Source organism: Perca fluviatilis, chromosome 9 (genome assembly GCF_010015445.1).
Source record: "Perca fluviatilis chromosome 9, GENO_Pfluv_1.0, whole genome shotgun sequence".
NCBI lineage: Eukaryota > Metazoa > Chordata > Actinopteri > Perciformes > Percidae > Perca > Perca fluviatilis.
The window spans coordinates 36,519,958-36,534,847 of record NC_053120.1 but is presented as its reverse complement, the minus strand read 5'-3'; the positions used below and the strand labels follow the sequence as shown (position 1 = coordinate 36,534,847).

General features: G+C 44.5%; 2 protein-coding genes across 3 annotated transcripts; one reads left to right on the top strand and one right to left on the bottom strand.

Annotated features, from left to right (window-relative positions):
- Window positions 1-265: 265 nt before the first annotated feature.
- Window positions 266-2,076, bottom strand: smim24 (small integral membrane protein 24). 2 transcript variants are annotated; one of them, XM_039811781.1, is made up of 3 exons: window positions 1,924-2,076; window positions 1,452-1,563; window positions 266-507 (listed from the first exon to the last, which is right to left on the bottom strand). In XM_039811781.1, exons 1-3 carry the CDS (start codon window positions 1,985-1,987, stop codon window positions 429-431), a joined length of 255 nt encoding a protein of 84 aa, XP_039667715.1. In that variant the 5' UTR covers window positions 1,988-2,076; the 3' UTR covers window positions 266-428. The 2 variants fall into 2 exon arrangements, with proteins under 2 accessions (XP_039667715.1, XP_039667716.1); XM_039811782.1 differs by having other exon boundaries at window positions 1,452-1,560; window positions 1,924-2,069.
- Window positions 2,077-4,819: 2,743 nt separating this feature from the next.
- lrrc40 (leucine rich repeat containing 40) lies at window positions 4,820-14,665 on the top strand. Its single transcript, XM_039812167.1, has 15 exons — window positions 4,820-5,046; window positions 6,061-6,242; window positions 6,499-6,572; window positions 6,915-7,044; window positions 7,131-7,254; window positions 7,347-7,486; window positions 8,504-8,676; window positions 8,952-9,042; window positions 10,446-10,491; window positions 11,193-11,295; window positions 11,662-11,769; window positions 11,942-12,049; window positions 12,857-12,934; window positions 13,838-14,023; window positions 14,105-14,665. Exons 1-15 carry the CDS (start codon window positions 4,902-4,904, stop codon window positions 14,208-14,210), a joined length of 1,794 nt encoding a protein of 597 aa, XP_039668101.1. The 5' UTR covers window positions 4,820-4,901; the 3' UTR covers window positions 14,211-14,665.
- Window positions 14,666-14,890: the final 225 nt, after the last annotated feature.

The following is a 14,890-nucleotide window of genomic DNA, read 5'->3' as shown; positions in this document are numbered from 1 at the left end:
AAATTGAAATAAAATATATATAAATAAATAAATAATGATGGGGGTGGGTTACTAGACACAACACATGATTGAAGTAATATAACATGGTAAATACTACATAACAGGAACTGGAGCAGCAGTGATGAGTTATTATATCATTAAATTCTTCGGTGGTATGGGTCCCTCTGGTGGCCACAGAGGGCCGGAGCAGTGGAACATTCCAACCAAAAACTCCATAAATGATATTTCTGGGAGAACGGTCCATAAACATGACTTGTGCAATGTATGATAATTAAACCAACAAAAGTTTTATTGTATTTCTGTATTTAAAAATGAAAAGCTAATAACCATTTGTTTCCATCTCTAAAAGAAGCAACCAAAGATCAACGGAGCCATTATTATCGGCTGTCACAAAGCAGTGGGGAGCAGCTGACGGGTGCGTCAGTTTCCTACAGGCTGGTTAGTTTGTTCTCATCTTCGTCCAGGTCGACGGCCTCGTTGTGATAACCCCGGCCCTCTCGCTCCGCCCTGCAACACACGACAGCAACACGCACACGTTAAGTCATTTACTCGGACGTGCAGCGGTTATCAGGGGGGGGGAAGGAAGTCCAAGGCCGCGCCTGGATCCTGATAATGAGAGAGTTTAATGGAGGTGAAATGTCAAGGCTCGGTCAGTTCAGCCTGCTTACTTTACTTTCGCCACTGAGTGAACTAAAGCACTGTTACTGTGAGTAGGCCTACTCACAATTTAATATTTTCAAATCCAAAGCTTCTTTCCTCTCCCAGCTTTAAGTGGTACTTTTATGCGACAGCTATAAGCAGGGGCGTAGCACAACATTCTGGGCCCTGTTAGAAAGGCATTTTCTATGGGCCCCTCCCCGCATCCATTCAGCATCTTTTTGGGCCCGCCTCACATGATTCCCCCCCAGTCCGATGTTTGGCTGATTTTGTATTTTTATGTCCATCATGTGTTTTTTGTATACCTTAGTTTTGATATGTGCTGATATTGTGCATTACACAATGCACAATATCAGCACATATCAAAACTAAGGTAAATATAATACACATATTACATACACATGTAATTATATTTATATATTATATATTTGTCATGAATAAATATTATATTATTATTTAATGTTAAATGTTGAATTAACTTGAACGGCGATTTCTCGATATTGTAACAGCTGACAGGTCTCCAGGTTTACTGGACACGTGCCAGCCAATCATAGTGGGGGATTTGTGTGGCCGCCGTGCAGTTAGGTCATCCACCTGTCATGTTTAAACGCAGCACATTTTTCACACATCTATGAATAATTTTGTTTACTAATTTATGTGCAATATATTTCCCATCAGTGTAATCGCCTCCCAACTATCATTAAATAATATGGTATATAATGTGTGTGTGTGTGTGTGTGTGTGTGTGTGTGTGTGTGTGTGTGTGTGTGTGTGTGTGTGTGTGTGTGTCTGACCTGTTCCTGTCCTTCCTGAGGAGTCTGTGAGCGATCAGGATGGTGAAGACGATGAAGAGGAAACCGACTACAGCTGTCAGACCCACCAACCAGGGCTGAAGAGTCACTCCTGCTGACACACACACACACACACACACACACACACACACACACACAAAAATATTCTGTTATGACACAAAATGACATAATTTTGCACCGTAGGTCGGAGAGTTTTTAATTGCTCTGTATGTCTGGCTCATAGGCTATTGCAGAATTGACAATAAAGTTGACTTGACTTGACTTCAGATCAAGTCACATCACAATGTTTTCAGACAACAATATTATAAAGCATGGCAGTTAACACACATCCTTTCAGCTGCCATCTTTGTTTCTTACTTGAATGGGGAACACAAACATCGAGTAGCCTATATAACTCCATATGTACACACAGTATGTCGAGAGATGGAAGAGAACAGAAAAGTTGTAGGCCTACCTTTGTCAGCTGAGCAGCTGGAGGCAGACAGCAGCACACACAGCACGAGAGCACACACATTCATCCTGATATTACAGACGGCTCGACACACACTGGACTTTCAGCTCTCTCACACACACATACACACATACACACACACTTGTACATCAGTAACACTTGACTCTGATGGTGGTCAAAGTTCACTGTCACAATCTGCAATCTTGGTGTGTGTGTGTGTGCGTTAGGGGTGGGGGAAAAAATCGATACAGCATAGTATCGCAATATTTTTCGTGGCAATACTGTATCGATACACAGACGCCAAGTATCGATATTTTATGATATATGTGTTGGTCAGTCTGTCTGCTTGACAATCCCATTTTGCGTGAGATGAACAAACAGAGAAATGTATCTTTTTAGATAGAACAGATGTTGACAGAATTTTCCTTTGGGGACATCATTTGAAATTGGGAAGAAGTTGGAAAAAAGGTAATACATTGCAGTATATCGCAGAATATATGTTTAAAATCGCAATAATATCGTATCGTGACATAAGTATCGTGATGATATCGTATCGTGAGGCCTCTGGTGATTCCCACCCCTAGTGTGCATGTGTGTTATCTGCATAAATATGAAGATTATGAGAGTCACCAGCTCTGCTTGTCTCATGTCTGTCAGAATCTGGAGTGCTTACATTCCCATAAATACAGTTTTTTATGATCACTTTGCTACTAATTTCAGAACCTTGACGTCAGACACAAAACTCAAAACGATCATCACTTGTAACACAGGCTGTCCAATGTTCAAAACATTGCATTGTGCATTCATATCTTTAAAGAAATCTTGCACTTGCACAATCATTGGTTCAAAAGACAAATTGATTGTGAAATACCATTGAATTACTTTAGATCACCCACACACAAGCTACCCATAGTTATACTGGGTCATCATTCGTACAATCATTAAATATTGTAGTACAAAATAAGTGATACCTGTTTCATTATGGTACTAGATGTAAATACGTCCCTGTAAAAGTACTGCAGTAGTAGAGAAAAAACTACAGACACAGTGGATTCATTGACCATAACCTGAAATATATTGATGAAAAACAATACAGTATCACAACATAGGTTTAATTGAATCAAAGCAAAAATAATTAGCTACAAAATAGAAAAGACAGTACTGTAAAACATCAAATGCAGTGTTCTCAACTTGCTTGTACTGTAAAAAGCTAAACAAAGAAGTGATTACTGTACTTCTACATCTTCATCAACTCTGTCTTGTGGATTTGGCCACAGGTTCTCATCTACATTGCAATTAGCCAAACATCTTGGAAAAAACCTTCGGGCATGGCGAACAATGTGGTACAAGTATGTATATGTATATATACAGTATATATATATATATATATATATATATAGGCCTGCATGCATACAGTGCAGTACTGTCAATACTGTAAATAGTCTCAAAGATGGTACATGGGACCATAGAAACAGTGTCTGGTAAACAGTAGTACATTACAGTAAAGAAGGATGATGAAATATTCCATCCATAGATCATGTAGTCTAATTTGTTCCTGCTCCAAACTAATTGGTGACAATGAATCTCGTTATCTTGAAACTTTCATGATCTAAACATGGAATGTTGTTTGTCTGTTTCCATACAGTCATTAAGAGTAATGCAACAGTTACTTATCATTTTGAGCAGTTGTATCAATTGATAGTTAGATGATTGTAATGGAATGAATAGACAATCATCTGAAATGTAATGTGTGAAATGCTTTTTGAAATAGTAGTACTTTGATGTTAAGTTGTGTCATATTGAATAGATGATCTTTGTTAAATGAACAAATGATCTTTGGTTTATGTGTATTGTATCCAAGCAATTGAAAAAAGTATTAGAGTTTTGAAAAATGTGCATTTTGATCATTGGTTGTGAGTTTTGTGTCTAGAGTTTTGAAAAATGACGTCAAGGTTCTGAAATTAGTGCCAAAGTGATTGTAAAAAACTGTAACATCCCAGACAGACGAGTGTTAAATCCCAGCAGCTGCCAGCACACAGGCTTACTGTAGCAGTTCCACCAAGAGCGCCAGTGATCACGCCACAGGTCATTGGGAGGGGCTGGAGAAGTCAGTTAGGCACTTTTACAGTCTATGGTTGGCACGTGACATATTACATGTGATAAAAAAAGCCTGATGCAATAATAATAATCTAAAGCCATTATTATATAATTATGTAGGCCTCAGCGTAAGGCACATGTCATGTCAGTGCATACTGTGCTTTAGTGATGCATAGGCCTACAGTTTTACCAAACAGCAAAGATTACCACAACGTAGATTGAGCACTTTGAATCTGGAGCGTGTTGACCCGCTGAGGTCTGGGGCCTGGAGGCGAAAAATACTACAAGGCAAATGTTAAATATTAACATTTACAACAGGAGGGATGTGCACACAGAGTTCATAGAGATCTAATGTTGGTCCTACAACAATGTGCAGTAGTAATATTAAATACAGCGGTTCGGGATATCAGAACCCAACTTAACTTTTTTAAGCACTTTATTAGTTTCTTAAACAAGTTTAAAATTTAAAACAGAAAAAGTAGTCTACAAGATCCAAATATAGCTAGGCTACTCAAGACGAAAGAATCAATACCAAACAAAAACTCAGTTTTCCCTCTACTGAGCTCCCAATTTGTTCCCATTCCCTTCACAATAAAATCATGCAATTCTATTTTTTTTTAAATTGTCACCATTAAGGCAGATGGGTGACTAAAACCAGGGTCTACGTGGTTTTCTTAAATCACAGTACAAGCCCGTGAGGAGTATTTCCACGTATGATTTGCGATGTTTTGTGGCAAGTCTGTTTGGATTGTGGAGATAACGCTTTTATTGTGAAGGATACTGGGCGGAAGCGTTGTTGTTGTTGTTGCTGCTGGCGGGCGGGCGGAAAGAGAAGACAGACTAGACAGCCGTTTGGGCGTGGAGGTAAACCGTACAGCAACAGCATGTCTCGGCTGAAGCGAGCGGCTCAGATGGACTCTCTGGCGGGCTTCAGGGCGGAGAAGAAGGAGCAGGCCGTCCCGTCCGGTCTGCTGAAGGCAGCCAGGAAGAGCGGCCAGCTCAACCTGTCTGACCGGGGGCTCACTGAAGGTACGTTAACGTTCCGTTAAGGTTCACCGTTAGCTTCAGCTCCACGGTTCCTCTAGTCTCCCACTGACCCACAGTTACAGGTCCTCTAGTCTCCCACTGACCCACAGTTACAGGTCCTCTAGTCTCCCACTGACCCACAGTTACAGGTCCTCTAGTCTCCCACTGACCCACAGTTACAGGTCCTCTAGTCTCACACTGACCCACAGCTACAGGTCCTCTAGTCTCTCACTGACTCACAGCTACAGGTCCACTATCTAGTCTCCCACTGACCCACAGTTACAGGTCCTCTAGTCTCACACTGACCCACAGTTACAGGTCCTCTAGTCTCACACTGACCCAGGTCCTCTAGTCTCCCACTGACCCACAGCTGCAGGTCCACTAGTCTCACACTCACCCACAGCTACAGGTGCTCAAGTATCCCACTGACCCACAGCTACAGGTCCACTAGTCTCCCACTGACCCACAGCTACAGGTCCTCTGGCATGTTTGTATTTCTTTAAACCAATCACAATCGTCCTGGGTGGAGCTAAGCCCCGGATGCAGCAACGGTGTCCTGGCTAGGGACCATGGATGTATTATATTAGATCAGGTAGGTCTATCACGTGGATGTAGGTCTATCTGCAGGAAGGGGAGGATGTCAGGCTTTATCCCAGCACGGAACATCCGGTGATTATATAATAAAAAAGGGTCCAGATGGTAGTGAAACGTGGATATAATGCTTGGAGTGAAATATTAAAAGAACAAGACATTAATTTAAATTAGTAGGCCAGTGTTTACAGATTAATTCATAAATATGCCTCCTGTTAAAGAGGAGCATGTGTACCTCAGGAGTTTTTACATCTGCAGGTTGCTGCATGTCTTCCTTATGCTTTCTGCTCATCGTTGTCCACAACTGAGAGACTGTGCCAACAGGTTGCACCCATGGGTCTCCTGGTCCTGTTTTCACTCCACCTGATAGAAGGAGATGAATATGAGTGGCAGTAAAGATGACGATGATACATGAATGTGTCTCAGTCCCACAGGAAGTGTATCGTCTGAACGTGGACCCCCCAGAAGACGCCCGGCAGAACGTGTCCTTCGGAGCGTCCGATCGCTGGTGGGAACAGACTGACCTCACCAAGCTGCTGCTCTCATCCAATCAGCTCACACACCTGTCTGATGACATCAGACTGCTGCCTGCACTCGTTACACTGGATGTAAGTAACCGCAGCAGCTCTCAGTCAGTTAGAAGCCTGGCACTGCTCCGTTCTCCTCTTCCCGCTGTTGGCATGTCTGCTCCTGCGTCGCTGGAGTAAAATGTGGTCCGAGCCCGACTCGTTCACTTTAGAGCACTATAGAGCCTGCTAACTCACTGAGGAAACAGAGCATGGATTTATTACTGGCAGAATATTGATGAAAGTAGTTTTTCTTTGAGAAATCAGTAGCATTCATTAGAACATTTTTGCTCTGCAGCTCCATGACAACAAGCTGAGCAGTTTACCCAGCGCTCTGGGAGAACTGCAGGAGCTGCAGCAACTGCGACTCAGGTGCAAACACACACACATACACACACACACGCACACAAAAACTGTTATGTGTGTGGTATTATGATGCATCAGTGTTTCCTCTATGTTGATTTGACCGTGGCGGCCCCCCACGGCAACATTTCTGCCCCCCACGGTATCAGAAATAGGGCTGCATTGTTAGAGTGCATGTCGGAGAATAGCGCGGTCACTCGGCAGTAAAAGGGGAGGGTGTTCGGACCTGCCCCCACTGCTAAAAATAAATCCTAAAGAAAACACTGTGCATTGTCCCTGTCAAAGTAACAAACTAAACTACATTTTGTGTGTGCATGTGTGTGTGCGTGCGTGTGTGTGTGTTCGCGTCAGTAACAACCAGCTGCGATCCCTGCCGGTGGAGCTGTGCTCCCTGAAGAAGCTGAGCAGCCTGACCCTGCAGCAGAACCTGCAGGAGAGCCTGCCGGAGGAGCTGGGCCAGCTGCAGAACCTCACCCAGCTGGTAACTTAACTCACACACTGTAGCCTCTGTGGCTGTGCCCCGTCATTGGCTGACCCAGGTGTCCTGTCTGTTGTGATCGGCTGAAGGACCTGTCCAACAACCGTCTGAAGCTCCTGCCGTCCAGCCTGGGCTGCCTCACCCGTCTGCAGAAACTCAACCTGTCCAACAACCAGCTCAGCAGTCTGCCCGACAGCCTGGCCCGGCTCTGCAGTGAGACTCTCTTTATTCCGTCAGAAAAATACAACGGCCCACCCAGTTTCTTTCTCACGGAAACCCTGAAACTCTGAGCTGTGTTTCCACAGACGTGAAGCTGCTGGACTGCAGCAAGAACCAGCTGACTGACGTCCCGGCCGGCCTATCGGAGATGTCCGCTCTGGAGCAGCTCTACCTCGGACACAACAAGCTCCGCCTCCTCCCAAAGCTCCTTGCACCAGCCCTCAAGGTAACCATAGCAGTTTGATGCATAGGAGCAGGCAGATGGTTAATATCTCATAAATGAATGAAACATGTTTGTTTCATTTATGAATCATATGTTTGTATTTTACAAGCTCGTGATGATTATTGATCATCATTAACATGACCAATTAACCACTTTAGGTCAAAACACTGTCTATTATACATCAGACATTACTAAAAAAAATATATATATATATACACAGAGTATACAGTGCTGCTCATAAGTATTCATACCCATGCTAAAGTTGACTAAAAAGAGGAATAAAAAAAATCATCTTTTGGAAATTGATCTTAATGCCTTAATTTAAAAAAAAAAATTTTGTGAATGAATAATGTATTGTAAATAAATAAATGTTCTTCCTTAAAATACAGGGGCCATAATTATACATACACCTATGTTGAATTCCCACAGAGGAAGGCAGGATTTTATTTTTAAAGGCCAGTTATTTCATGGATCCAGGATACTATGCATCCTGATAAAGTTCCCTTGGCCTTTGGAATTAAAATAGCCCCCCATCATCACATACCCTTCACCATACCTAGAGATTGGCATGGTTTTATTTCAGTTAGCCTAATAGCTAACTGAGATAAGATCCATATCAATGCAAATCAAACCAGCTAACAATACATTATTCATTCACAAAAACAATTGGTGTCCTTAAAAGGTTGGATTTTTCCTAATTTTTTGAATTTTTATTCCTCTTTTTTTGTCAACTTTAGCATGGGTATGAAGCAGCACTGATATATATATATATATATATATATATATATATATATATATATATATATATATATATATATATATATATATAATAAACAACAAAAACTGACATAACTTTACTTAAATTAAAATAGATACAATGTAGTTCAGTTATACAGCAACTGAAGTAAATAACGTGTCTGTGTGCATGCATGCTTGTGTGTGTGTGTGTGTGTGTGTGTGCATGCATGCTTGTGTGTGTGTGTGTGTGCATGCATGTGTGTGTGTGTTGTGTGTGTGTAGGAGCTGTACGTGGGGAACAACCACATTGAGCAGTTGCAGGCGGAGCAGCTGGCCTGCCTCACAGCCATCTCTCTGCTGGAACTGCGAGACAACAAGATCAAGATCCTCCCCGAGCAGATCGCCCTACTGAGCACGCTCACGCGCCTCGACGTCACCAACAATGACATCACCACGTAGGTCCAACACATGACAACACCGTGCAGGTTTCAGATCCATGTAGACGCTGTCATCGCCTGAGTTTTTCACCCTGTGTGTGTGTGTGTGTGTGTGTGTGTGTGTGTGTGTGTGTGTGTGTGTGTGTGTGTGTGTGTGTGTGTGTGTGTGTGTGTGTGTGTGTGTGTGTGTGTGTGTGTGCGTGTGTGTGTGCGTGTGTGTGTGTGTGTGTGTGTGTGTGTGTGTGTGTGTGTGTGTGTGTGTGTGTGTGTGTGTGTGTGTGTGTGTGTGTCAGTCTTCCAGCGTCCGTCAGCCTGCTGCCCAACCTGAAGGTGCTGCTGCTGGAGGGAAACCCCCTGAGAGGAATCAGGAGAGACCTGCTCACTGTGGGGGGACACACTGGCACACACACAGCATAATGCAAACACCTACTAACAAGTGTCTACACGGTGGCCGGTGGCCCAGTGGTTAGCACTGTGGCCTCACAGCAAGAAGGTTCTGGGTTCGAACCCAGGTCTTTTCTGTGTGGACTTTGTGTTGCGTGGGTTTGCTCCGGTTTCCCCCACCATCAAAAAACATGCGCTAGGTTCTTCCAGTCAGTGCCCTTGATCAAGGCACTGGCTCAGATCTGGAGTTGGTCCCCGGGCGCTGTAAATGGCTGCCCAGTTGCTCCCTTAAGGGATGGGTTAAAGAGGCGCTATGCAGTTTTAGCCATTTCTTCGCTTTTTGCTCGCAGGTTTCTCTATAGAGCTCCCCCTACAGCTTCGGAATAGATATAACTGCTGACTTTCCTCTCTCTCTGTTCCTCCGACAACGCTTTCCTAGCTTTCTGCTTCTTTTTTTCCGGCTCAGCCATGACGATAGTGTGAAAAACTCCATCGCTACCTTGTTCTTATAGCTAGCCGGTTCCTGGATGTGTGCAGTGCCGTGAAGCAATTCGTTACATCGCGAGACCTGATATCACGCGGTACTTCCCCTCTGCTGAGGCCGGCGAGACGGCCACCATTCAACCCGAAAAAAGTCATATAACCATTCTAATGACTCCGAAGTTAGTTAGTTCCCCTTTAAATGCAGAGAATGAATTTCACTACATGTATGTGTATGTGACAGTAAAGTACCTTTTACCTTTACATGTCATCTAGATGTTTAATAAGGGAAGTAGAGATATAAAACACACTATAGATTGTGGTTACTTGAGGAGACAGGAGCACAGTGTCAGCCCCAGAGCTACAGACTGTGTGTCTTTTTCACTCAACATTTCTGTAAATGCGAGAGAAGAGTTAGCCAGGTGGCTAATTTTCAACTGTAGTCCTAGTTACCAAGCACGCATGTCTTTATGGTGGGAGGACACCCACGCAAACACGGAGAGTACATGCTAACTCCACACCGAAAAGGCTCTGCCCGGACCAGCGGTCGAACTCCGCACTGCCAACCTGCTGTGAGGCAGAAGTGCTGACCGCTGAGCCGCCGTGCTGTGTCACGGTAACCTCCGTGTAAAAACACATTACCCAGAGACGCCTCTGGGCATTCAGCTGCTCACGCTTTGCTAGCCATGAATCAACGTCAGTCAGATAACGTTCAGTGCTCTGTAGTGAGATATCTTCAGTAAGACAGAAGTGTGTGTGTGTGTGTGTGTGTGTGTGTGTGTGTGTGTGTGTGTGTGTGTGTGTGTGTGTGTGTGTGTGTGTGTGTGTGTGTGTGTGTGTGTGTGTGTGAGAATCAGCTGTTCACAAGAACAAACGCTCGCATTCATATTCTAACTACTCCTCTTCTGGTGTCCTCATCACAGAAAGGAACCAATGAGCTGCTGACATATTTAAGAGGAAGAATTAAAGGTACGGTTCACTTTTTTGGGACGCGTTGGACCCGTTTCCATCGTCTTGTTTGTAATTGTTTCAGCTAAGGTCACCAAAAGAGAATGACTTCTGGTCCGATCGGAGTTTGTCTTTACCCCATACACAATCATAGGGAAAGAAGCGGCTATGACGCGGTGAATATTAAATATTACATAATATGTTATCTTTCTGAGAGTCACAATGAACAGAAATGACTCTCAATGTGATCCGCTGCATCCAGTAGGTCTTCAGGTGTGCGCGCTCTGTGACAATCTGTCCGTGTCTGTCAATGCTGAGACATGATCATATGAGGACACCTGGAACCGTGACGTTAAGACGTTAAAGACAAAGCCAGTGGGCCCGCGTCCACTCCTACCGTGTCTCCGTGTGAAGGGAGGTTCAAGTTGCACTCGTTTAGTGTAAATTCAACCGCTGAAATTCCAATCTGACCTGTGACTGTGATGTCATGTGATCTGACTCAGGGTGCCACCAAATCATCACATCTCGTCAATGAATGAAGTCTTGCAGATGAATTACATGGATTAGAGATAGAATACAGAGATTCTGTTGGATTTGGGAATTGCATTGTGCACCTAAACCAGCAAACCCTGAAGTTTCCATGTTGATGTTATTTTTCTGTTTGTCTGTGTGTGTGTGTGTGTGTCTCTGTGTGTGTGTGTGTGTGTGTGTGTGTGTTTCAGAGGATCCTGAGAGAACAGACGAAGGGCCGACGGCCATGACGTTACCCAGCCAGGCCAGAGTCAACGTGCACAGCATTAAAACGCTCAAGTTGTTGGAGTACAGGTCAGTGATGCACGCATCACGCAATGATGGGGGCATGGCGATACACACAATCTAATGGCGTCATCATCGGCTTCACACACAGCCGGCGTCTTGGTCTTTCTGTGTTTAATCGGCGGCAGAAAGGCTTCATGTCAAGGGTCCGTTTCCCACAATGATAAAGTTCTGACGTGATTGGAGCCGATATATCCGATATTATTCTCTGATATTAGCTTATCAGAAGCCCATCAGTGACTAGAGGTGTGTGTGTTTGTGTGTGTGTGTGTGTTTGTGTGTTTGTGTGTGTGTGTGTGTGTGTGTGTGTGTGTGTGTGTGTGTGTGTGTGTGTGTGTGTGTGTGTGTGTGTGTGTGTGCGTGCGCGTGCGTGTGTGAGAAGCAGGCGGCTCATGTTCCAGATGAGCTGTTTGACGCTGCAGCAGGTCTAAGTGTCACCACTGTTAACTTCAGCAAGAACCAGCTCACCTGCACCCCTCCCAGGTACACACACACACACACACACACACACACACACAGCATCACTGTGTGAAGGAGATCACAGACTGTAATGTGGCCAGATGCCTTACTTTGTGTGTGTGTGTGTGTGTGTGTGTGTGTGTGTGTGTGTGTGTGTGTGTGTGTGGGGGGTGTGGGGTGTGGGGGGGGGGCGCAGACTGCAGGAGTTCCTGTCCTCTCTGTCAGATATCAACTTGGCTTTCAACAGACTGAGCTGCTGTTCTGACCTCTGCAAGTTCCTGCAGCTGGTCCACATCGACCTCAGGTACACACACACACACACACACACACACACACAGTGTTGACTTGGAGCACTGCAGCTGACTGTTGTCCAAGGTGACGTCTTCAAATGTCTCGTTGTGTCCGACCCCACCCTCCACCTTTCCCCCCCCCTCTCTCCTCCTCAATAGCTACAGACACAGAAATGGCACATCCTAAGGAAAGCTCATTGTGGGACTGGCTCTAGTGGCTGTAATTCTGCACCAAGGCTGAATTTCGGGAAAGAGACTTCAGATACAGTATTAGGGGACCACTAAGGTCTATATAAAAGAGACTTCAGATACAGTATTAGGGGACCATTAAGGTCTATATAAAAAAGAGACTTCAGATACAGTATTAGGGGACCACTAAGGTCTATATAAAAGAGACTTCAGATACAGTATTAGGGGACCATTAAGGTCTATATAAAAGAGACTTCAGATACAGTATTAGGGGACCACTAAGGTCTATATAAAAGAGACTTCAGATACAGTATTAGGGGACCACTAAGGTCTATATAAAAGAGACTTCAGATACAGTATTAGGGGACCACTAAGGTCTATATAAAAGAGACTTCAGATACAGTATTAGGGGACCACTAAGGTCTATATAAAAGAGACTTCAGATACAGTATTAGGGGACCACTAAGGTCTATATAAAAGAGACTTCAGATACAGTATTAGGGGACCACTAAGGCCTATATAAAAGAGACTTCAGATACAGTATTAGGGGACCACTAAGGTCTATATAAAAGCATCCAAAGAGCACCATGTCATGGGACCTTTAATAGTACTAACGCATCGATGTGTTTCAGGAACAACCAGCTGAGCGATCTACCGTCTGACATGAAGAACTTAACTAAACTGTCCTCCATCATCCTCAGTTACAACAGGTGAGTCATGGGGGGGATCTGACGATTCTTGTGCAGCATTGGGAACGTCACGTAACAAATGGCCCATTTGTGTGACGTCTTGTGTTATTTAACCACCCCTCCCAATGTAACACAAGTAGACCTTATATTTTACAATTACCGTTTTCCGTCAGATCCTTTATAGATCTCGACGTTTCCGAACGCACTTGAAGGCAGCTTCATTTCACAGGAGAGAGAGAGAGAGAGAGAGAGAGAGAGAACCATAGGGAGTGCTTTGTTGTTGCTGGAAACAGTCAGCTGTTCCACAAACTCCCAGGCAGTTTAGAGCTTGCGTTTGGCGTTTTAAAACTTTCCTGTGGCAGCGATAGAGGCAGTGATGTTTCCTGTTTTCCTGTACGGGTCTCTCACACCGCCTCAAAACACACCGACAAAGTCTGATCCAAGCGCACATGACTGGCCACCGCAGCGTGACGTGTGGTTGCGTTTGTCCAAACGGTGAGTTGGTCTCAACTTTTTGCCACAGGCCCGCTGCGTTTTTTTTAAATGTTATTTTTTGGGCATTTTTAGGCCTTTATTGACAGGACAGCTGAAGACATTAAAGGAGAGAGACGGGGGGGAAATGACATGCAGCAAAGGACCGCAGGTCGGAGTCGCACCCGGGCCACTGCGCCGAGGAGTAAACCTCTATATACGGGCGCCTGCTCTACCAACTGAGCTATCCAGGCACCCGGCCCGCTGCGTTTTGAGTGCCCCCCCCCGCTGCAGCCTAAACACAATACCCCCCCCATTCAAAGTGAATGGAAAGACCTGCGGTTTTTTGCCAAACGCAGGCTGTGTGAATGAGGCCTTACAGACGTTACTGCGTCAGCCACGATGGCCCGGAGGAGCAGAACCAGTTCGACTGTCTCTGTGTACTGATCACAGGTTCAAGTCCTTCCCTGAAGTCCTCTACCACGTGGTTTCCTTGGAGACGGTGTTGCTCGGTAACAACCAGGTGGACAAGGTGGACCCTCAGCGTCTGATGAAGCTGGTTCGTCTGTCGACGCTGGACCTGTCCAACAACGACCTGCTGAGCATCGCTCCGGAGCTGGGCCTGTGCACCAGCCTCAGGTACACACACGCACACACACACATACACGCTAATAATAATGGATTTAATCAACAACTGTAAGATGTGTGTGTCGTCCTCAGGAGTCTGAGTCTGGAGGGGAATCCTTTCCGCGCCCCCCGAGCCGCCATCGTGGCCAGAGGGACAGATGCCGTGTTGGAGTACCTGCGCAGCCGCATACCCACATGATATTTTTTTTTATTTTTTATCAATGTGGGGCATTTAACCTTTGTGTTGATTTCGCGTCAAATTGACCCGTTTTCAATTTTTGTTTTATATCAGAAAATATGGGACATAGAAATAAGCGCTGAAAATGTGTAGAAGAAAAATTTAACAATTTAAAACATTGGAAAAAGCAAAAACAAAATGTGAAAAGGTTTACAGGAAGACAGCACAAGGGTTAAATGCATCAACATGATTGTTCTTCATGTTACACAAGTCTGCAATAATCCACAGCTGCGTGTGAAGTAGGGACGTGATGCAGCGCCTTCCCTCTGAAGTGGATCTGTCTGCAGTCCATGGATGTGTCGCGTAATTTTGGACAATCATAATACATGCTGATGCCTGCATGCGTGACCAATGACAAAGACTCTTTTCTTGATTGGTTATTTGGTTGATTGATAATAAAGTTGATGCTGAGAATTGGAAGTAGTGGAGTGAGTTGTATTATAGGGTCGCAGCAACACTTCTCAAACTCATTTTCCCAGAGGGCCACAGTGGAAAAAGAGAATCACACCAAGGGCCAGACATATAGAGTTTATTACCGCATGTCACTTTTTTTTAAAAACATTTTGGTAGCTTTTTTTCCTCATTTTTGTTGTCTTTGTTCCGGCTTTTTTTGTGGCTTTCTCAGACATTTGTCACCTTTT

Bases quoted from the DNA above. Each gene is read 5' to 3' on its own strand.
- smim24 (XM_039811781.1), bottom strand. From the start codon at position 1,987: ATGAATGTGTGTGCTCTCGTGCTGTGTGTGCTGCTGTCTGCCTCCAGC. The intron at 1,564-1,923 runs GTAGGCCTACAA...TGTGTGTGTCAG, and splicing joins CAGCTGCTCAGCTGACAAAG to CAGGAGTGACTCTTCAGCCC. The intron at 508-1,451 runs GTCAGACACACA...CGTGTGTTGCAG, and splicing joins CTCAGGAAGGACAGGAACAG to GGCGGAGCGAGAGGGCCGGG.
- lrrc40 (XM_039812167.1), top strand. From the start codon at position 4,902: ATGTCTCGGCTGAAGCGAGCGGCTCAGATGGACTCTCTGGCGGGCTTC. The intron at 5,047-6,060 runs GTACGTTAACGT...AATGTGTCTCAG, and splicing joins TGACCGGGGGCTCACTGAAG to TCCCACAGGAAGTGTATCGT. The intron at 10,492-11,192 runs GTACGGTTCACT...TGTGTGTTTCAG, and splicing joins TTTAAGAGGAAGAATTAAAG to AGGATCCTGAGAGAACAGAC.